The following is a 23,873-nucleotide window of genomic DNA, read 5'->3' on the forward strand; positions in this document are numbered from 1 at the left end:
GAATATTTCCATTTCCCTTCTTCGCCAGGTCAATCATTTACAATTACTCCTTGATGTCGTAACAAGGTAGAAATTTCTTAACATTTAGAGTTAAGACGCTTATTTGTCTTGATCCTGAATATGAAATATTTTTACTCCTTTTTTTTTTTTTTTAAATACCCCCAATTTTATATTGACAACTGCTTTCATTAAAAATCACGTGATGTTAATTCAATTTCAAAATTCTATTCGATATGCTGTAACTTTGAATTCCGGAACATTTTCAGAACACAATCGCGAGCTTCTTATTGCAGTAAAAAGATTCGAACTTTCAGTACATGTACATGTACAACTTCTATTCTTTTACTGAACTGTGTTTAAAAGAAGAAATAACCAAGATGATGAAAATTAGCTGTAGTGTCTTTTTAATGTTTAAGTATATCACGGATGTCTTAATATTGTCAAGTTGTATGACTTCTCTATATAGCTATTATTCTCCATTAGGACTTACGATTTTCCTGCGTCATTATTGAATATACCAAAGAGGATTTATTAAGGGATTAACACATTTCATTATTTAACGTCTGACACTATCATTAATCAGAAATAGCTATCAATGCGCGAAATTCAACCAGGGTAAAGATTTTCGTGTTTGCAACCTGTTTCCAAATTGACCTGAATGACGAACCCAGTATATAAACCCTACCAAACGACTGTTTGGTAGGGTTTGACTAGTCCCTAAAGTATCAACAATGGGACTCTCTGTGTGTCTTAGCCTCTGTCTACTGAGCATGGGTAAGTTTGAATTAACGATTGAAGAATGAGATTCTTTCTAGTATTATGATAATGTAAAAATCATAATTCAAAGAATAAACTCTCTTTCTTTTTCTTTCCATTTTCACCATTACAGCTTAATTTGAAGGTCTTAGAAACAGTGCCGTGGGCTATGAATTTTTTTTTTTGCAAATCCCTTAATCATAAAACCAAAATAATTCAAACCAAAATAGAACTGTTATTTAAGTAAAATTTAATTTAGACTAGACTAACTTCAAACAATTTAAGCATATTTTTATTTAGAGACAATACCATCAAACTTTTTTATTTTAATGCTCCACCCTACCTTACGGCTTATTTTTTGGGAAGATATAATAGAAGTTATAATTTTCATCCGGTCGTAAAAAAGTTTATGGTCACAATTTAAAAAAAAATAAAGGTCAAAGATCAATAACTGAAGTATAACCAAAAATCTACAAACTGAAATTAGCATATTATTTATTAATTGTAATAATTTTTGTAAGAGTTTTGTATTTTAAAGTTGCATAAATTGATATGAAACAAAAATATTTACCTTTAATGTATGTTTGTCTGTTTGTATGAATAAGCGTTTTTCTTATGTAAGATAATTATTCTTTATAAGGCTGAAATTTAATATGGTATATTTCAAAAGAATCACACAATAGTTAGAAATATTTCTAATAAATGAAAATTAACATGAGGACAAACATTTCAGTTAAATAACTTTACATGTATATGTAGTAAGTATTAATTATTACTTTGAATTCATCGAGATTTTTTAAAAAGTGATCCAGGTAAATAATGATAATTTATATCTTATAGAATTGGTAGGCATGAAATGTATTTTTCCATCTGTATGTCTGACTTGTTTGAAGTATTTGACTTCAACTGTCATACAAATAATGAGTTTTCTTTCTTGCATTTAACCGATTGGACACATGGCAAAGCTAAATCTGTACAAGTTGAAATTAAAATTTTCAATTGAGTATGCCGATCTAGAACATCTCATCGGCATAACGCCATAACATGGGCCTCAAACTGTTATTTAATCCCATGTCTGTTAGATAAACAGTTTAATTCTAGCAAGAACAAAGTTTTCTCCACTGGAACAAACACGATTTATTACGAAAAATTTGTGCAACGAAGATTTTCTTCCTCATATTTGTTAATCATGATTTTTAAAAAATTAGTTTAGTATAGTATCAATAGCTAAAGATCGAAACTAACAGAGATTAAGATATGCTTGAGTTTAAGAAGACCTCTTTGATATTGTAATATATCAAACTCAATTTATCATACTGGTTATAGTTTAAACTTTTTTTTAATAAAATGAAGTCAGCAAACCAAACGTATGGTATTTTTGCTTTTTTATTCGTATATGGTACGAATATCAAACAGATAATATGGTTACAAAATAAAAATCTTCGAACGATTGAAAATAAAGAAAACAAAACTCATTGAAAAATTGTAAAATTTTGATTTTGTCCATTTAAAGAAATATTTGTCTTGAGGAAACTCAACGGCCATTAGATATGTTTGAAGAGGGTGATATCTTTAAGAAAAAAATATTCAGCTGTGAGGTATGCCGGTCCATTAAACTAAAAAAATTAAGATACTTTTTCTGTCTGTCATTCCACTATATTGCATGCAAATTCTCTTTCTAGGTCACATGACCAGTGGTTGGCTCTGGAAACCCAAACCCGCGCCAGCACCAAGTAATAATTTCCACCCGGTCGTAAAAAGTTTATGGTCACAATTTAAAAAAAAAATAAAGGTCAAAGATCAATAACTGAAGTATAACCAAAAATCTACAAACTGAAATTAGCATATTATTTATTAATTGTAATAATTTTTGTAAGAGTTTTGTTTTATTTAGATGTATAAATTGATATGAAACACAAATATTTACCTTTAATGTATGTTTGTCTGTTTGTATCATTAAGCGTTTTTCTTATGTAAGATAATTATTCTTTATAAGGCTGAAATTTTATAGGTATATTTCAAAACAATCACACAATAGTTAGAAATATTTCCAATAAATGAAAATTAACATGAGGACAAACATTTCAGTTAAATAACTTAACATGTATATGTAGTAAGTATTAATTATTACTTTGAATTCATCGATATTTTTTTTACGTGATCCAGTTAAATAATAAAAAAATTTGTTATACTTTCATGTTAAATACTGAAATCTGATTGGTTAAGACGCAGTTAATAATATTTACTATTACCCTCAGCGTTAGCAACGCACTTGGCAACGGGTAACATTAAAAAATGTTACATGCGCGAAAATTATGCGCGTACGGTTCGCTGTAGAATTCACGTTATTCCTATATAAAAGCAGTAAAATTTTCTTAAAAATTTTAAAAAAGACATTCAGTATAACAATATAAATAGTGCCTGTTTGGGAGGATAACAGTTGAAATTGACACCCCTCGAAAACCATTGTCAACCTCCGCTTCGCGTCGGTTGACAATGGTTTTCTCGGGGTGTCAATTTCAACTGTTACCCTCCCAAACAGGCACTATTTATATAATATCTTATAGAATTGGTAGGCATGAAATGTATTTTTCCATCTGTATGTCTGACTTGTTTGAAGTATTTGACTTCAACTGTCATATAGATAATGAATTTTCTATCTTGGCGTTTAACCGATTGGACACATGGCAAAGCTAAACCTGTACAAGTTGAAATTTTCAACATCTCATCGGCATATCACCTTAAGATGGGCCTCAAACTGTTATTTAATCCCATGTCTATTAGATAAACAGTTTAATTCTAGCAAGAACAAAGTTTTCTCCACTGGAACAAACACGATTTATTACGAAAAATTTGTGCAACGAAGATTTTCTTCCTCATATTTGTTAATCATGATTTTTAAAAAATTAGTTTAGTTTAGTATCAATAGCTAAAGATCGAAACTAACAGAGATTTAGATATGCTTGAGTTAAAGAAGACCTCCTTGATATTGTAATTTATGATATATGATATTCAATTTATCATACTGGTTATAGTTTAAACTTTTTTTAATAAAATGAAGTCAGTAAACTAGAAGTACGGTATTTTTGCTTATTTATTCGTATATGGTACGAATATCAAACAGATAATATGGTTATTAAATAGAAATCTTGGAACGGTTGAAAATAAAGAAAACAAAACTCATTGAAAAATTGAAAAATTTTGATTTTGTCCATTAAAAGAAATATTTGTCTTGAGGAAACTCAACGGCCGAACAGATATGTTTGAAGAGGGTGATATCTTTTTAAAAAAATATTCAGCTGTGAGTTATGCCGGTCCATTAAATTAAAAAAAATTAAGATACTTTTTCTGTCTGTCACTCCACTATATTGCATGCAAATTCTCTTTCTAGGTCAAAAGACCAGTGGTTGGCTATGGAAACCCACGCCAACACCAGCAATATCTAGTAGCTGTAAGTGTTGGCTGAATATTCATTTATCGACCCCTTTTTCAACCATGTCTAATAGTAAAATAAATACCTGTGTTATCACTTAACAACGTTCTTTGTGTTTTACCGCAGCTTAAAAAAAGAAACGAGTTTTTTATTCGGATGAAAAAAATTATTAACATAACTTACTTATCTTATTCTTATCAACAGACCTCCATGGTTGTTATGTCGACCAGTGGTCCAGGACCCTTAATGGCGGGATGACAAAATCAAGCAGTATGACTGTCGATAAATGCCAGGACATTTGCAAGAAATCAAACAAGAAATATTACGGCCTTGAGGTAGACGCAAGCTAGTGCCATTTACTCACATGAGAAATATCGCGAAGGTTGTTTTTGCTCTCGATAAATAATGTGAAAAATTGTTTTTCAAACGCCTTCCAGTAAAAATATAGAAATACTGCACTCTACGTGCATGTATTGTCCAGTAGCATGACAATTGAAAAACACATCACCCTTTCTCGGTTTTATGTATTTTTAAATCCGACATGTTTTTGAGCAAATAATTATTTAATATACCGTAAAAAACTTAAAGAAATAATTATCCTAAACAAAATACCCACTAAATTTGGATATGTATTATAACAGGTAAAGAGACTTAATATTAATGCATTCTAATACTTATATCTTTTTATGTATAGAATAAAGAATTAATTATTTTATAATTAAAGCATACAACTAAGTTTTTTTATTTAAAGTAAAAAACGGTTTGACATGTAGATGTAGACTAAAACTAATATTTAGATTAATACATATACTTGAAAAAGGTTTTCAAAGGGGAATTTGTAATAAAGTAAAAGTTAACAGATAAACATGGTTCAAGAAAATCAGGTTTGATGTACACATACTTTATCAGCACAGGTATATGCTACCCTTAACTTAGAATTCCTATTGCTACGTTCCTACTGATTAATAAACTACGTCCAATGCTATGATGTGTTGTTTAAATTACACATCATAGCATTAGACGTAGTTTATTAATCAGTTTGGAAATGTGTCAGAAACTTTCCTATTTCATTCAAAATATAAAAAGGAAATATTTTGTTACGTTTCACAAATATCGAACAATATATATTTGCACAACTCGTATTGATACGAGAAATTCTATTACTTCATACCAGAATGGCGAGGAGTGTTTCTGTGGAGACTATTTAACCAAAAGTTATAAGAAATCTGATAGCGAATGCAAGATGGCTTGTAAAGGTAAACGTGCTCAGGCCTGTGGGGGTACTTGGAGAGTTCTCATCTACAGAAATCCTTACTACAGATGTAAGTTGTTCAGTCAGCCAACGCAAGAGCTTAACATACCGAATTTCTGTACTCTTACAATATTTTGAAATCATCTTTTTTTTAATTATAACTGTCATGAGATTTATCAATTTTTTGTTTTTTTAAGTTTAATGTTGGTTTATTTTCCATCAGTTTGGATAATTATTATTAATTTCATATCCTTATATTGCTTTTACAGCAATCCTTGTAAAATCAGGTAAATGCTCTGCTCATGTAATGAATGAAAACAACACTTATTGAATTAATTTACAAATATCAACTTGGGAAAATAAAATGAGTACTGACAAATGCGTATAAAACGTCTCTAATTTAGGATACCAGGGATGTTATCAAGACCAATCGAGTCGCACCCTGAACGGTAAACTGACTAGGTCGAGCTCCATGACCGTATACAAATGCAGGGACATCTGTTCCAAAGAAAACACCTACTACTATGGCGTGGAGGTAGATAAGCTTGTTAACTATATATTCAGATAATTTACATTTTCAAAACACGGGGAAAAAGCATTATGTTGACGCGAGGTTAGTTACTGAGCATAAATGTATGCAAAGAACTTCAATGACATGAGTGATGACACAAATTTAAATACACAGAAATCAGGGGATACCATAAACTCATTAAATGTAACTACTTATGATTTTGCATCGAGTTTTGTTTGTTAAAAATAACGCTTTTTTTATAAACATGTCTTCTCTCTTCCAGAACGCAAATGAGTGTTTCTGTGGGAATTCGTTGACAAGATCTGTGAGGAAGTCAGATAATGATTGTTTGACGCAGTGTCGCGGAGATCGTAGCCAGGGGTGTGGGGGATCCTGGAGAGTGGCCGTGTACAGGAACTACAACTACAAGAAAAGTATGCTAAAAATGACGTTCTGTTTTGCAAGAAAACATACTGCAATAAACATAAAAGACTATTAAAGTTTACTGTGAACCTGCATGATAAAAAAAAAGCCTGTGTATTTTTCAGGATACCAGATTTAACATTGTTTTGTGATAATCAACAACCATATAAAAATGAATTTATTAAAAATATTTGAATAGACATGAACCTTTATAAATACAATGAACACTAGAACATAAAAGAATTACCACTCAAAACAATTATAAATTTAAAAAATATTACTCCAAAAATTAAATGGATTTTGAATTTATAATGAAAACATCAATGTATTGCAAAAAATATTCACTTTTAGTTTCCATTACGGAGAATGCATCTTTTAGAAATATCAGCACTTCATTTAATATGAAACATCGACATGCAATATCTGTAAAGATAAACATTGAAAATCAAAAATTCACACCATTTATAAATTGGGTTATTCATAAAAGAAAAAACAGAAAATAAGTACAAACATAAGTTTACTTAAATCACTCTAGACTTGATAGAATTAATTTGCAATGCTTATATCATAATTTTACTATCTACCTTTTTTTATTTTCAGCTGTTGTGCAAACGTCAGGTAAGTAAAAGATAAATCCATTGTGAATTTCTTGTCTTATTTGCATAGGGAAGTTGTTGCTTTGTTATTTTGTCATTAATTTTTTTTTTTAAATTGAAATTGTATATATTGATATGGTTACCGAATAGAGACCAAACTCAACAGAAAAAACTATACATGTAATTTTGTTTTGCAAAATTATATATTTAAACTGGTTGTTCTGGTAATTCTTAAACCTATTCAAACTTTTACGATGAATACATGTATTAGCACAAAATCATTAATCTTTCTTTTAAAAAAATTTCCGTACTTTTAAAAATATAAGCAGAATATTTTTTTCAGGCAAGCAATTTTTTTTATTTTGCATATATCAAAACGACTCAAATTTAGAATAGTTAAGTTCAACGGTAGCGAACAAAGTATCTAAATTAGAAGCTTAAAATATAGGTTTGGAGTTTTTCTTTTACTCGTTATTGTGTCATGACGTCAGGCATATCTAAGGTTTAAAAGTTGCCTTCTCCGAAACAGCGCAGACAATGGGAGCAAGCAATATCAAGATTTTCACGCACAACAATTAACAGATGCATGTTTAATGTGTCAGCATTTACATTCACAATTGATAAGAATGTTATATGGGATGTAATAACATCAGTGAGTAAGAGTTTTCAAGTAAAAGGACTGGTCACCATGCACGTGTGTAATCCCGATTTAAAAATAGATTAACCATATTTGAAAGGTGGAAAAGGGGGGGGGGGGGTCATCGCAACAAGTTGTTACATATTGTCTATTACAGTACAATGTAAGTAATAATTGGTATTGGATTGTCATCATTACCGAAGAATCATCAGTTCGGATTAAAACAAATATATATTCATATAGCTTGAACGTTTACTGGACGAACTAAATCGCCGAAGCGGGGTGTGACCCGATTTTCGATCAATTGGGCGATTTCATACAACTTTCATGGCCCGATTTTCGATCAATTGGGCGATTTCATACAACTTGAAAGGGGCACTAAACTTGTGTGTCTTACTAATTGTACATTAATACTACATTAAACAATTTCTAGTCAAGTGTGTGTTAATTCGATAGATTTCTTCCAAAACATTCGATCCAAAGTATAATATATGAAGTTGTTACAAAACAAATGTCAAAAAATTTATTTGACCTCCTCCCTATGGATCAATGCCAATGGATGAGTTCATTTAAACCATCTGATCGAGATCTCAGCCGTTGCGTGAATGGTAAGGCAGGACTTCGCGCCAAAATGTCATAAATAGTTTTTGAGCGCCGAATAGTGGCCGAGTTCAAATTGGGACCACAGAAAAACACTCCAGCGCACCGTGTGTACACATCGCAGGCACGTAACAACGGGGGTGGGGAGTGGGGGGCTGCTTCCCCCCTTTTTTTGCAGCAGGCACTTTTCTTAACTTTACATATATAATAAATGGAAATATCATGGATTTGCCCTCCTCCACTTTTGTTGGAGCATGTTATAAATGAATCTGAATATAAGGAATCTAATTGAATTGATTAGGATTTTTTTCGTGATTTTGAGAAATCGCCCTTTTATTAATTGCATGTCAAGATGTTTTGGATGAAGCTGCCCCCACACACTTTCAAAAACAATACGTGCTTGAATATCCTTTCCCATTTTCTATGGTTGGACATTTCATGAAATAATTTAATTTCAAGTGATTATGTATACATGTACCTGCACAAGAATTTATGATAAGCCGCGAAAAATTCATTTCTTATTAGACGGCCTAATTAAAACATGCATGCTTCCATTGAATAAATTTGTTTAGTCAGGCAAGCTTTTTGGAAAGCTATTACTTGTACTGATTGAAGGTTTGGTTGGCTGCTACATCGACCAAAGAGACAGAGTGTTAACAGGAGGAAAGACCAAGTCCTCCTCCATGACACTCTCGAAATGCCGATCCCGATGTGAAAGAGAAAAGAAGAAGTTTTATGGACTAGAGGTAGTTATATGACGGGTGAACGATATCAATTAAGTATTCTATTTTCAGTCCAAAATGAATCATCTGTGTTAAAAAGGATTATATAAAATACGGACACGTAATGATGCTATGTTTTCAAATAAATTTGTTCTAATTTTTTTTTTAAATAAATTTTTTTTATAAAAATAATATTGACCTTGATAAATCCAACTGTCAATTTGAAAACTCAATTGTAATCTAGAAATTTCAAATATTGTATGTGTAAAATATCTAACTTTGAACATGAAGACCTCAACTTTAGAGTTTGAAATTATAGTTTTTACCTTGAAATTGATAATAAATAACATTAAATTTCGGTTTCCCAACTTAAATCTTGGGGAAAAACCAGTTAAAAATTGAAAATAAGAACTTTAACTTTGGAAACTCTAATTCTAAAGTAAGAATTTCCAACTATTTTATTTTTTACAAAATAAGAAATATCAAAGTTGGCGATAAGTTATATTTTAATTCTATGTAACGAAACCTGATTATGATAAGCCATAGAAATGTCTTAGCAGTTTCATGAATGTGATTATTCTTCCTCTTGATAAGAAGTCTAAATGTGTTCTTGTAACTTCTGTCAAAACAAGCATATGTTCTCAGTTATAGGTATCGACGAAGCGACTTTTGATATAACAATATATAAAATCCAGTTTTAAAGTTGGAAATTCTAAGATAATAGTTGAGTAATTTAACTTTAAAGTTGGGTTCTCTAATATTAGTTTTGGAAAATCCAACGTTTAAGATTGATTTTCAAAGATTAAAGTTTGAGTTTCAAAGATCAAAGTTGAAAGTTCCAACTTACATGTAGGCATTTTAAAATATTACGTTTATTGCAAGTGGCATGAATACGTTTCCGTTGAAATAAACAACTTTATTCGATTAATATTGTTACTTTTTTGTAATTAAATCATGTCTATATTTCTTCTTTAAAAATTCCGAAGCTTGGGCGAGTTTGAATTTCTGGTCTTAAATTAATATCATTTCCAATATTTGGCAAAATACGCATTTGTTAAAGTATATAAGTTATCATAAAGGTCGGAACAGAGTGTTTCTGTGGGAACTATCTGAAGACAAGTAGCAAGCGATCCACGTCTGAATGTCTGACACCGTGTACAGGAAATAAGGCCGAGGGCTGCGGCGGGAATTGGAGAGTCGTCATTTACAGGAACAACAATTATAGAAGTAACAATCAATTCATCATCAAAATACAAGCATGTTCTTATATTTCAAAGGTTTTTATAACAAAATAAGTACGATTCACGGAAAATATATATTTTCAGAGGGGAAAAAATGACGTGCTGTTAATGCCAATAATTTTAATTTTCCTTTATTTGAAAGTTTTTGGTTTCAAAGTGCCAAAAGATATAATAATATATTTGTATATTGTTATCATTTTTCGAACAAAACTTGCAAATACACTTTTATAAAGAAGTTTTAAGCAGGTTTGCCGGGAAAAGTATATTTATTTCGATTATATCCTCTATAATTTTTCAGAGTATGACAATAATTCTTATCATTTCTATAATAATTAATATGTTTTCATAATCTTAACGTTCAGTTATTAAACTTGTGAAGCTTAGGTAAGCGACCAAATCTATTTCATTTTACATATATATTAATAAAACAATGTGTTAAAGACATAGAATCAAACTTTGATGAGAAAGTTTAAAATTTATTGTCATTGTTTTATTATTGCAGCAAATCTTGTCAAAACGGGTGAGTGCATCATTTAATGCCGTATAATAAAATCTTAAATAATTATGTCATATTAAAATAGAAAGTTTTCGAATAAAGTTGGGGTTTTTATTCAAATTTTTTTCAAATTCTAAGTTTTATAACATTGTACTGTTCATACTTGAAATATGTCTATTTAGATTTCGTTGGTTGCTATCGAGATCAGTGGTCAAGGACTTTGAATGGAAAGAAAACAACAGATAGACACATGACCTACAACAAATGTAAAAACATTTGCTCACACAAGGAAATCAACTCCAAATATTTTGGGCTTGAGGTAATTTTGTCTTGACTTGGAGCTGTTTAATTGTTGAAAACATTTTCTCATAAAATTTTGTTTTTTTGGAAGCATACAACAAACAAAACAGTTGAATAATTTTTATGTGTTGCAAATGCTTTTAATGCCTAAGATAAATGTATATTCTAAACAAAAAAGTAATTCTACTATTACAGATATTTGTATTGATATGTTCTATAAAATCCTATCTTAGTTTCAAATTGCCATACCAATTTTTCATTTTCGTCATTAGTTTATGCCTGGATATTTCATCCATTGTTGTTATTGTTTTGCAAGAATCGAGATGAATGTTTCTGTGGAAATTCGCTGACAAGAAGAGTGATACATGATTCTGAGGAGTGTACCGAGACCTGTAAAGGAAACTCCATACAAGGTTGTGGGGGTCCATGGAGAGTTGCTGTCTACAAGAACCCATCTCATAAACAAAGTAAATATCTTGAGCTCTTATTGTTTTTTACCGATGCATTTGAGAATGTTTCCTTGCTTAAAATTAATCAAAGAAGCAATATCAAAACCAAAGAGTTCATCTCAATAAAAGAAAACCCTTTATTCTTTCTTGCTTCCTGCAGGTATGAATGTAGCTAGCATTCCCCCCCCCCCCATAATAAATGAATCTTTACTATTCGTTGCGTGACTCTGCAATGTACACAATAAATTATGTGCATTCCACTTCGGATCATATTATATTCAATTCCAGTAAGAAATAGAGATAAACGGACATAGTGAATGTAAATATAGTATATTATCTTTCAAAATCTAATTTTGAAATTCTCTTTCAGCTGCTGTCTCATCGCAAGGTAAGTCTTGCTCCTCCTTGTTTCCTAACGTTTTGTTTACCAATAAATGGTTAAAAAAATTTAACGAAGTTATTACACCATTTTAAGGATGAATAGCTATTATGGTATGTTTTACACAACTGCTATGCTAAAAGAAGAAGGAAACATTCTTTGAGTATTATAAGATAATTTTTGTCAAGGCGTGGTCAATTCAATTCAAATTTCTAGGATTTTATGATAGATTTGTTCGAGGTCCGACCAATATTATCACCTCATGATATTCAAATAATAATTCCTTATTTCTTATATCTATCTATTATTCAGCAATTGTGCTATTTGATATTAGAATATTAACATATTTATGATATTTTCATATCTTTTTTATAATGCAAACCCCGCTTGAGCTCCAACAATTCGTCATTTAAATTTATTGGACTACACAATACAAAATCAATTCATAGTGTTTTCACAGACAAGATCACAGAAAAATGTAAATATGTGTGGATGTTTCTCTTTGATAGATCTCTTTGGTTGTTTTATTGACCAAAAAAACAGAGTCCTCAATGGGGGTAAATCTAAGTCAAGCACCATGACACTTCAAAAGTGTAAAAAACGATGTGTAAGGGAAAACAAAAAGTTTTATGGATTAGAGGTAACGACTATTTATATTATTATTTCATGATCAGGAGTTGGGTCTATTTTCTAATTAAGTCTTTCTGAACAAAGCTATAACTATAACTCTCGGTTACCTTATAGGTCGGGACGGAATGCTTCTGTGGTAACTATTTGACAAAACACAACCAAAGACCAAACAAGGAGTGTATGACCCCGTGTAAAGGAGACCGATCCCAGGCATGTGGGGGCGGATGGAGGGTTCTGATTCACAATAACACCAAATACACATGTACGTGTGAAGAATATTCATCATTTAACAAAATTACCAGCGCTTTTTTTAAATTAGAAATAAACAAGTTTGAAAATAAATTCATTTAAAAAACAAAATGATAGGCCTAAAATATTGCTCCTTTTCCTAATAATTTTGGTTTTTTTATCTGCCTGACTCTCATATGATATCTAAATGAACATTTTTTTTCTTCTTTAGCAAATGTTGTCAACAAAGGTATGTTGTTTTGATTTGTTTTTCGTATATTGTATGAACATTAGTTGAAGATATAAAAAAAAAATTATATCTTGACTTTAGATTTTAAGGGTTGCTACGTAGACCAGAAATCCAGAACCTTAAAGGATTATTCTACATCCTCGTCAAAAATGACAGTTGAAAAATGCAAAGACACCTGTCATAAAAAGAATTACAAATACTACGGCGTAGAGGTAGGAACAGTGAGACATTAATGATGGCACTTTAATATTTATTTGATTTAACATCACAAATGCATATAGGTAGATAGCACTTCATTGAAACTTGGTCATTGACCACCACATTTTTTTTTATTATAAAGATCTTTATTGCATAAATCATTATTCAAAAAGAGAGAGCGAAAGAGAGGAAATGATTTATTGTCTTAGATTTTGAAAAGAATATTATGAAACGGCTGTCAAGTTTATTAAAGTATACATTTGAGTTAATAAGGAAAATATATCATTCAGAGTTAGTGACCGTCGGAATTTGCTTGTTTTGAATAAAATTTATCATGGACGATTTTTAAAGGAAGATGGTACCTACAAGTACAAGATAATTATTATACACTTTATCAAAGGGATGGGATAAAGATGTGAATAACGATTTTCTTATTTAACCAGGCAACCAAAGAGTGTTTCTGTGGTAACAAACTGACAAAGACAGTGAAGAAAGACACGGAAGAATGTAGCAGTCCATGTAAGGGGAACAGAGCCCAAGGATGTGGCGGAAACTGGCGACTGGCTGTCTACGAAAACACCAAGTTCCCAAGTACTGCCATGCACTATTTCTTACTAATCATTATCATAGATATTTTCATATAATTATATACTTTATAAAATAAAATGAAATATGAATTGATATTTAAAATTTCAGCTTCGTTTTAAGATGATATGTAATGCACTAACCTTTATTTTGCAGCAAAGATTTCAACTACAGGTAAGTGATATTTGTATCAGATAATACATGGTTAAACTTTGAAATATGGGAAATAAACACCTATTATTTACAGTAACTTTAACAACATAGATCTGTTATAAAAGGGGGGGGGGGGCGTATATCAGTATCTATAAGCTAATTTACGTCTTCGCTCTTTTGAACAGATTTACGCGGATGCTTCGTAGACCAACGTTCCCGCACCCTAAACGGAGGAGTAACAGTTTCAAAATCAATGACCATTGAAGAGTGTCAAAAAATCTGCACGAAAAAGAACACGAAATATTTCGGTTTAGAGGTATAAAATGCAGCATTTCAAAACTCATTTATAATAATGTCTTGTTCAAGATTAAATTCTGGGTTTTGACAATCTGTGCGAATTTATTTTTAACATACATGGGTATTAATTTTCACATCACATTGTGTATGCCAAATGCCAGATTATATCTAATTTTTAATTTTTTTTACTTTGAAAGGTTGGGAAAGAATGTTTTTGCGGAAACTATTTTACCAAGACAAATAAAAAAGACAAATCAGATTGTCTGATGGCATGCAAAGGAAACATCAAACAGGGTTGTGGGGGGCATTGGAGAGTGCTCGTGTACAAAAACAAAAACTATAAAAGTGGGTATTTTTGACATTAATGAACGGAATTTTTAGCAATATATGCAAATTTAACACTTCAATAGCATATGTACAGTAAAATCAACTCTTTAAACTTTAGCCACTTATCTCTAATGACTTTCATCTTTTTATTCCATTACTAATTTTAAATTTCAACTTTTTGTAGCAAATATTGTTCAGCAAGGTGGGTAGCAATTTATTAAACTATTTCAAATTTCGTATATAGTTTTTCTTTATCTGTTACATAAATTTAATTTTATCTTTTTAAAGATTTTGTCGGTTGCTATAAAGACCAACGTTCCCGAACACTCACTGAGAAAAAGATATCTTCTAAAAAGATGACTGTTGATATGTGCAGAAAAGAATGCCTTACTTTGAAGATGAAATATTATGGTCTAGAGGTAATATTTAATCAAAACTACACTTTAAAAATTTTACTAAAACACCTGTATAGAATCATATTTACTGTACTTAAATAAACTTTTGTGTCATATTCGTAACGTTTTAAGTTCACTGCGCACATGATAATTTTATTTTAAAAAGCCATAAATTTATTTATCAGACTAGCACAGAAAGAGTTTACTTTATTGTTAAACAACACGCATTAAGAAAATAATCTGATATTAATAAATAGGTAAGTTTTGTCAGTAACTGAAGATTTCTAGAGAAATATTATCAAAATCATGCATTCTTTAAGATTAACTAACATTTACACATAGTTTTATGTTTTCACATTTGCGTTTGTGAGGACACAAACTATCAACGTGTGATTTTTTAAAAACATTTTCGAAGATCTGTTTTACATCTAGAAATGAAAAAATTTGGTTGAAGCCAAATTTATCAATGTTTCGACGTTTAAAGACCTCTTTAAAAAAAACTATATCATTAACTCCCATGGATTATTTTGTCAATTATATACACAGTAACTGAGGTCCAAAAAGTTCATGGACACAAATAATTTTATTTAAAATAACGGCGCCATTTTCAGATCTATGATATTTCAATATAGAGTTTAATAATGTGTATGTATAAAAATCAGACCAATTTCGTTTTTATATTGGAGTCACCATACATTGCCTAAAGAGGCCACACGGCCCAATCTGATGTTGGGTTATAACGAAGAAGTCCTCGGTTTACCCGAGAGTGATATTGTGTATTCACCGACTTACAAGAGGGTACACTTGCACGATCCATCAAAAAATCGCTCGTGTCACTTGTAGACGAAGACACTCGAACTTTTTCGATGTTTTTCCGGTTTCCTTTTATCATTTGTTTTGTTTTTATCGTTGGTTTATCTCAGTCGATATATAATTTTTTTTATGGCACGCTGTTTCGTTTGGTATGCCAATGTCGCATTCTTTAGTATTTTAATGACATGTTCATGCTGTTATATCTTTAAAAATTCCTTTGCTAGTTTAAAAGCGGCTTCAAACTACGTATGAAAATAACATACACCATACAAATTACATCATAATAGAACTTATGATGTAAAAAACTGTATATTTCAATACCTAAAAACTCAGTTACAAAGTTTGGACAATTTTTACACTCGGCCGTGCGTACTTTCCGCGACCCTTTGATACAATAAATTTTTCGTTTAATTCTAAGGAAAAAGATTAAAACCACTTTAATTTGAAATTTTATGCCAAACATTTTGATATATAATGTGTATATTTAAACTCATTTAAAATAGCGACCATGCAATTGTCTACGAACTCTTTGGACAATCCTCGAAAAAGACAAACTGCATTGGTTTAATTAAAATATTGATGTTTAGGAGTAGCTGATTTCAAACCAAATTGTTATACATGATAAATATGCAAGTTTTAAAAGCAAATATATGATAAAAGATACGAGACTTCTTAAAGGTAATAGTCTTAATCAAAATATTTACCTAATCATTGTGCATACTTTAAAACAATAATTGATGGTGTTTTTCCGCTTTGTTCAAAATACTGGCAACAAATGCCATTACAGCAAAAATGCATTTTGAGTGCAAAAATGCCAAATTAAATGCATCCTAACTCAGTGATAATAACTGGCCCATATATTTCTTTGTTTTTTATATTTATATTTTGTTTATAGATTTCATTTCATATTGACAAAATTCTTGAGAAATTCTTGATACAACTAAATGCAGGAGAGAGATACCTTAAAACGCATTCTGAGTTCCACAATTTCGAGTTTTGAATCGCATAAAACACATTATTTATGAATATCTTAAAAATTCCAGGCAAGGGATGAATGTTTCTGTGGTAACAAACTGCAGAAAAAGGTTGTTGTGGCTGATGGGGAGTGTACGGATACCTGTAAGGGAAACAAAAATCAGGCCTGTGGAGGCAGCTGGAAGCTGGCTGTGTACGAAAACCCTAGCTTCAGACACAGTGAGTTTATGATGAGAAACCTGAGGTCTGATAATTTATTGTTAAAACAATTAATGAATTTTCAAATTGAATATTTTAATCATAAACTGTTTTCTCTTTCCAATAGCTGCTATAGTGAAGAAAGGTATGGATTTTGACAATGACTTAATTAGAATAAATACACATAATTAATGTAGTTTTTTTTACCCTATGTCTTGATTTTTTTACTCAGTCAAATGTGTTGCCCATATCCGTTTAGGAAATAAAATTTGGGAATGCGTATTACTTTAAGACCATTGAGTTACGTAATACATGTACTTTTCGGTCTGTTCTTGGCAAGAATTTTGTACCCTTTTTGTCACATGTTCAAAATAATTTGTCTCAACGGTTTTCAATTATTATATATTTATATCGAACTAATGGAAAGTTTAACGTTATATCTGTAATTATTTACCGGTATAATTTATAGCTTACAAGGGCTGCTAAGTTATATCTGTGATTATTCACCGGTATGATTTATAGCTTACAAGGGCTGCTACGTTAAATATGTGATTATTCACCGGTATGATTTATAGCTTACAAGGGCTGCTACATTATATCTGTGATTATTTACCGGTATAATTTATAGCTTACAAGGGCTGCTACGTTATATCTTTAATTATTTACCGGTATAATTTATAGATTACAAGGGCTGCTACATGATATCTGTAATTATTTACCGGTATAATTTATAGCATACAAGGGCTGCTACGTTATATCTGTAATTATTTACCAATATAATTAATAGCTTACAAGGGCTGCTACGTTATATCTGTAATTATTCACCGGTATGTTTTATAGATTACAAGGGCTGCTACATTATATCTGTAATTATTTACCGGTATAATTTATAGATTACAAGTGCTGCTACGTTATAACTGTAATTATTTACCGGTATAAATTATAGATTACAAGGGCTGTTACAAAGATCAATACGCCAGGACACTGAACGAGAAGAGAAAGAATTATGCATCAATGACGGTCGACTACTGCAGAAAGATATGCTCAGACGGCAAATTCAAATACTATGGTGTCGAGGTGATTAAAATTAGAATCTACATTTTTCCGGACATTTTCAAGCATCAATTACTGGTAATGAATTGCATCTTGTTTTCATACATCAAATGATTTAAAATGGAGTCAACCGTTCTGTTTGCAGGCAGGTCATCAGTGCTTCTGTGGTAATAAATTAACAAAGTCTGATAAAAAGAAGGACAGTGAGTGTATGAATCCGTGTAGAGGGGACAGGGAGCAGGCGTGCGGGGGTGGATGGAGAATCGCTATCTACCAAAACCCGAACTTTAAACCAAGTACGATCAATTTAAATCAATCAAATGTATATTTTCGCCATGAACATTTCTTTAGATTTTTTAAATATTTTATGATGAAAAATAACATAATATCTTTTAACAGTGTTCTTAGACAAAAAGACCTTTGTTAAAGACTCCAATCTAACGAAATATATTGTTATATTATACCTGATAAATTAATGTCATCGTATACATTTTTTCCAGCTGCTATTGTAAAGAAAGGTACGTTTAATATAACATATAATAGTCAAACATGTAACTGATAATGCGAATATTAAAATCAAGTTTAATAAAAGTTAAATGTAATTTCTTGTGCTTGTTAACACATTAAACAGCTTTGTAATTTCAATGCATACAAATGTTTCTAGAATTTGTCGGCTGTTATAAGGATCAAAGGAGCAGAACTCTAAATGAAAAGGATACTAAGTCTTCTTCAATGACGGTAGACAAATGCAGAAAAACTTGCACAAGTCTGAAGTACAAATACTATGGTGTAGAGGTAAGAACTTGTAACAAAATTACTAACACAATTTGAAAAACAAAGGTTTCAGTAAAAAAAATTCAAACCTTCCTAAACTTATTTACATGTAAAGTCTTATAGGGAAACAATTAGTAAAGATTTGCGATTCTTTATTAACTATGATGTCAACATTTATCTGTAGGATCAAAATGAATGTTTTTGTGGTGATAAACTAACAAAGTCAAAGAAAATGAAGGAGAGTGACTGCATGAGACCGTGCAAAGGGGACAGAGAACAGGCTTGTGGCGGAAGCTGGAGAATAGCTGTTTACAAAAACCCTGATTTCAAACCAAGTTAGTCTTTAACAGCAAACATATTTCTCCCAATTCAAAGAAACAAAAATAATGAAAAGAATGATTGAAAAGTTGCGTTTGAAATAAATTCTATATCTTTGTTATTTTGTTTTTCAGCTGCCATTGTTCAGAAAGGTAAACCAGTTTTATTCTAATGGATATGTTTTTGTACTATTTTTGTAAAAAAAAAAATAATATGCTTAATTAATTGCTTTGACTGAATCTGTACCATGATCTTTTACACTTTGTTTACATCAAAGCCATTTGGAAAGAAAAATTGATGTAAATCCTTGTGTGGATACATTAGTGACAGAATTGTGTCGACTTCGGCAAAAGTTTTCTTTAACTGTACTATTAACTTCTTGCATCTATTTATGTTATTTTGAATAATACCGAGCAAACTTTGCAATTGTCATTTGAAAATTGGGTCATAATGCATATCTCATTTTCCTGTTTTGAGGAGGTTGGGTGGTTTTAAAGAAATAACCCTCAGATCTGTCTAAAAATTTGAGATATTATTTGTTAAGCTAAAAAATATCATTTAGTAAAGAAACCAAATATCTTCTTATATAAAAGTTTTGACATTTTTCATTTTTAATAAATAGAACTCTTCTTCTAAAAGACATAAATACTGTCTAAAAATGGCTCCAACCATCGAGCTCTCTTGATTGCCTTTCCCGTTTTTCGTTTTGCTGTTTTGAATCTCCATATTATTTCAAACAATTTAAGCCGGGTTTATTTAAAGTGATTTATTTTGTCGAGTTTGAAAACAAAATCAATTATATGAAATATCTGTTTTGTGCTATTAACTATTACGCAATATTGTTTGAGATACTATTTATAATTAATATTTACATGATTTAATTCCTATAACTTTACACATTGTATGCCTCGATAACTATTCATATGCTGTCACAAATAATATTTGTCACATGTATGGTGAATGATTTAGATTACGTTGGGTGTTATGTTGACAAGCTGCTGGCAAGGACACTTGGTACTAAAAAAACGTCCTCTCGTTCAATGACGGTGGAAACGTGCCGTAAAACATGTCTGAAAGCTGATACAAAGTACTATGGACTGGAGGTATTAACGTGAAAAACACCTTATATAGCAAGATTCTCATCTGCCACATCCACCCGTTCATGTGCTTTAAACAGTTTTGAATTCAATGTCATCTTTTTTTCCAAATTCTACATTTTCTTAATTTTGTAACATAACAGATAAAGATAAACCGGTTTACCTCTGTTATTTTTTTCTCTTCTTCTTTTTTTTTCATTTTCATTTTTTTTTTTTTGGTCAAACGCTACTAAAAATATGTTATATTTACACAGAACATTACATTTTTTAATTGTTTTTTTTTTATCAAAAATATTGTTTCAAAAAACTAAAAGTGTTGTAGAAACCTTATAAGCGTAATACAATATCAAATTGAATTGATAAAGACACGTTATATGCTTGTATTTAAGCCTGTTTTTAATCAAATTGCTGGCAAATTATTTTTTAAAGTTAACTTTGTCAGGTTTTTATAGAATCTGAAAAAATATTAGAATTAGGTTTGCTTATCATAATAATGGTAATGTCTGAATTGACTGAATACAGAAGTTTATCTGGTCATTAGTATCACTAAGCCATGAAATCTTTGGGAAAAAAAACTTTTTGGGATGAGATTTCCCTATTTCAAAATAGTTCAATTGAAAATAGGCTTTTTAAAGTTTTTAATAAGCATAATTTTCAGTTTAAATATGATATTTATATTGAAAATATTTTAAAAACAATTTAAATGTTTCTCGACCCCCAAGTATTAAAAAAAGTGTTTGATGTTTTTGGGGGTTTTTTTCGAAATTTTTCATCTGGTCAATGTTATGTTTCTTGAAGTTGAAATATCGTTTTAATGGTAGGCATATTTAAACTATTTCGCAAAACTGGACTATTTTGCAATATTTTAGGATGCGTCATGTATTTTTTTAAAATAAAACTAAAGGTCGGTTTATCACGAGAACCATGTATTATTGAGGCAATGTTATTGTTATATACATAAAGGCTGGTGATGAGTGTTTCTGTGGAAACAAACTGGGGAAAAAGAAATCGGACAGCGAGTGTAAGACGCCATGTACCGGAGACAAGGAGCAGGTTTGTGGGGGCAGCTGGAGACTTGCGGTCTACAAAAACACCAAATTTGTCCCACGTGAGTTGTTGTCTTTTAAGCAGGGTGATAAAGTTACTTTAACCAAGACATTTTTTGATTAATAAAAAAGTTTGGTTACATTTTGAATTATTCTATACTGAACCTATTGGCTTTAATTTTATGTAATCTTTCGTTTTTAGTTACCATTGTTAAATCAGGTATGTATACCCTTAACTGATGCATAGCTGCACATATTCTTTATCACACCTAAAACATAAACAAGTGTCTTAATTATCATTCACGCGTGGGTTTTTTTTTTGGTAGGGTACAAGGGATGTTTCAAAGACAAAAGGTTTGGACGAGCTCTCCCTGATAAAGTTACAAAATTAGGAGATGGGATGACGGTTGAAACTTGCAGAGACATATGTAAGAAGGAAAAAACAAAATATTACGGATTGGAGGTAACTTAGGCGTAAATTATCAAAATATCGCATTTGAAACAAGTTTTCCCAATATCTAAATGAACTTCAAATAAAATTAGGTTTAGAAAAAATCTTCTTCTAATGAATGATTAAATCTTCAGGCGAAGAAGGAATGCTGGTGTGGTAAAAAGATGCCAGATTCTTCCGCAAAGACCTCAGATGCTGATTGCAAGAGTCCTTGTTCAGGAAATAACAAGCAAGGATGTGGAGGATCTTGGAGAATCGCTGTGTATAAATTACCAAGTAAGCAGTTTTTATACTAATATTAAACTTTTTCTAATTGTTGACAGATCTCAAAAATCAAATAAACAGTGCCTGTTTAATTATTTCTTTGGCTTGTATAACTTATAGCTCGACTTAGTGAATCAGTGATAACCTTGTTTTTCAGCCAAGAAATCTACAGCTGCTTGTAAAGATAAGAAAGGTGAAGTACAGTGTTCGACGTCCAATGGACAGCGATCCGTCTGCATTGTTCCTCAGGCTGACCTAGTTCTTTATGTAGATCCGAAGGTACCCACTGATGAATGCGAGCCTGGGGAAACTTATGGAAGACATGGGGATGAAATTTGGGTGTCTGGAAAATGCGGAGGGAAATTCGAAATTTGTTATAGAGAAGGTAATATTTACAACTACCATGAATGCCTTTGTATAATTAATATCATTTGGCATATTTAGATTTATTATGATGTAAACGGTATTTTACTTAAACTGGCTTTTATTTTGTAGTGGCTGTTGAAGAAGTTTCTGAAGGTAAATATATCCCAATCATACATTTGCATTCATTATTCAAAATCAAACGACACTATTCATGTGACACTGCCTTTGAATTCATACCTTTGTAGATTGTGTCAAGACAGCAGATGGAAGCGATTACACGGGGACGTGGAATAAAACTAAATCCGGTAAAACCTGCCAGGCTTGGTCTTCTCAAACACCACATAAACACGGATTCACCTCCCTTCCAAACAACTACTGTCGTAACCCTGACGGCGAACCCCACGCTTGGTGCTACACCACCGATACCAACACTCGATGGGAGTTTTGTGATATTCCTCAATGCAGTGCGTGTTGATATGCATTTTCTAATATGTTTTTGCGTTTTTAGGGAGCTCGTCATCATATTAAAACCTTGCAGAATGTTAAGATGCGCAACTTTAAGCAATTATTAAAAAAAACCAATTAGTCAAAACTATTTCGTCTCTGATACTAAATGTTACAATAAGATTGAAAATGAATTACTGATTATTTGTTTTACTTTGACAGAAACGCCAGCTCCTGGAGAAACAGACGGTAATTATTTTTCCTATATATTTGAAAACCATTTTATTTTGTTAATTTTTTACTAAATATTTACTTGATTTAAAATGGCATTTTCGAATATTGTTTAAATTAAAGAATGCCTAACGGAGCCAAAAGGACAAAACTACCAGGGAACCAAAAATGTAACGAAGTCAGGACTGAAATGCCAAGCCTGGTCTGTGCAGACGCCTCACAGTCATTCCTTCACCAAGAGTCTCGGCAATCAAGAAAACTATTGCAGAAACCCTGATGGAGAGCCAAAACCTTGGTGTTACACGACAGAGAAAGACACCCGCTGGGAAACCTGTGATATTCCGGAATGTGGTAAGAATAGCATAAACTTGCTAGGATTAATTTACAAACTTTGTAATCGTGATTTCAGATTTTTAAAGTCAATTATATAGAATAAATATACATGTGCATATAATTATGAACAGTTTTTAAAAAGTAATAGAAATCGTAGTTTTTAGTTTCTTAGTTTAAATTTTGATTTATTTCCTTTTTAGCTGCCTGTGAAGTTGAACAAGAGAAAGGTCCTGACTGCAAAGTCCTTTACAAGATTTCTGGAGGTTGCTATTACCAGTCACACTATAGAAACGAATGCAAATACAGTGTAAAACTAGATAAAGATAGCGCCGGGAAACTACGAGCAGATGTCAATTACGGAGCCACAAAGTTTTCTCTTAAAGAAGGAAAAGGCGTCAACAAGTGTGCTTATTTCAAAGTAATTGGAGACTACCTTGTGATAGAGGACACCCTGGCCCATGGATGTTAGGAATGTCGTGAAATGAAAACTCTATCGTCTACATTGAAAACTTGAACGTTTCCAATTTTTTCTGATATTGAATGTAATTTAAATCTGAATAAATTTATCTGCAGCAAAAGGAAGTGTCATGTCGCATTATTTAAAGATATTTGTAAAACTGTAATCCACTTTTACTGTAAGTGTCTCTTGGCG

At 31.2% G+C, this 23,873-nt stretch overlaps 1 protein-coding gene across 1 annotated transcript; it reads left to right on the top strand.

The window, feature by feature from the left end:
* Positions 1-691: 691 nt before the first annotated feature.
* Positions 692-23,799, top strand: LOC105345065 (uncharacterized). The gene is made up of 44 exons (XM_034468377.2): positions 692-774; positions 2,439-2,489; positions 4,148-4,207; positions 4,394-4,524; positions 5,364-5,511; positions 5,711-5,728; positions 5,846-5,976; positions 6,236-6,386; positions 6,976-6,993; positions 8,824-8,954; positions 10,010-10,157; positions 10,674-10,691; positions 10,850-10,986; positions 11,284-11,434; positions 11,787-11,804; positions 12,305-12,435; positions 12,540-12,687; positions 12,886-12,903; positions 12,985-13,115; positions 13,545-13,692; positions 13,843-13,860; positions 14,025-14,155; positions 14,334-14,481; positions 14,648-14,665; positions 14,752-14,882; positions 16,715-16,865; positions 16,972-16,989; positions 17,791-17,921; positions 18,043-18,193; positions 18,398-18,415; positions 18,562-18,692; positions 18,856-19,006; positions 19,124-19,141; positions 19,959-20,092; positions 21,050-21,194; positions 21,335-21,352; positions 21,459-21,595; positions 21,718-21,859; positions 22,005-22,232; positions 22,343-22,366; positions 22,459-22,677; positions 22,880-22,906; positions 23,012-23,239; positions 23,422-23,799. The coding sequence occupies exons 1-44, from the start codon at positions 732-734 to the stop codon at positions 23,688-23,690; spliced, it is 4,716 nt and encodes a 1,571-aa protein (XP_034324268.2). The 5' UTR covers positions 692-731; the 3' UTR covers positions 23,691-23,799.
* Positions 23,800-23,873: the final 74 nt, after the last annotated feature.

This window comes from Magallana gigas, chromosome 6 (assembly GCF_963853765.1).
Source record: "Magallana gigas chromosome 6, xbMagGiga1.1, whole genome shotgun sequence".
Taxonomy (NCBI): Eukaryota; Metazoa; Mollusca; class Bivalvia; order Ostreida; family Ostreidae; genus Magallana; species Magallana gigas.

Coding starts and splice junctions, on each gene's coding strand:
- LOC105345065 (XM_034468377.2), top strand. CDS start 732: ATGGGACTCTCTGTGTGTCTTAGCCTCTGTCTACTGAGCATGG. Junction 775..2,438: donor CCTCTGTCTACTGAGCATGG/GTAAGTTTGAAT, acceptor TTCTCTTTCTAG/GTCACATGACCAGTGGTTGG. Junction 22,678..22,879: donor TTGTGATATTCCTCAATGCA/GTGCGTGTTGAT, acceptor TTACTTTGACAG/AAACGCCAGCTCCTGGAGAA.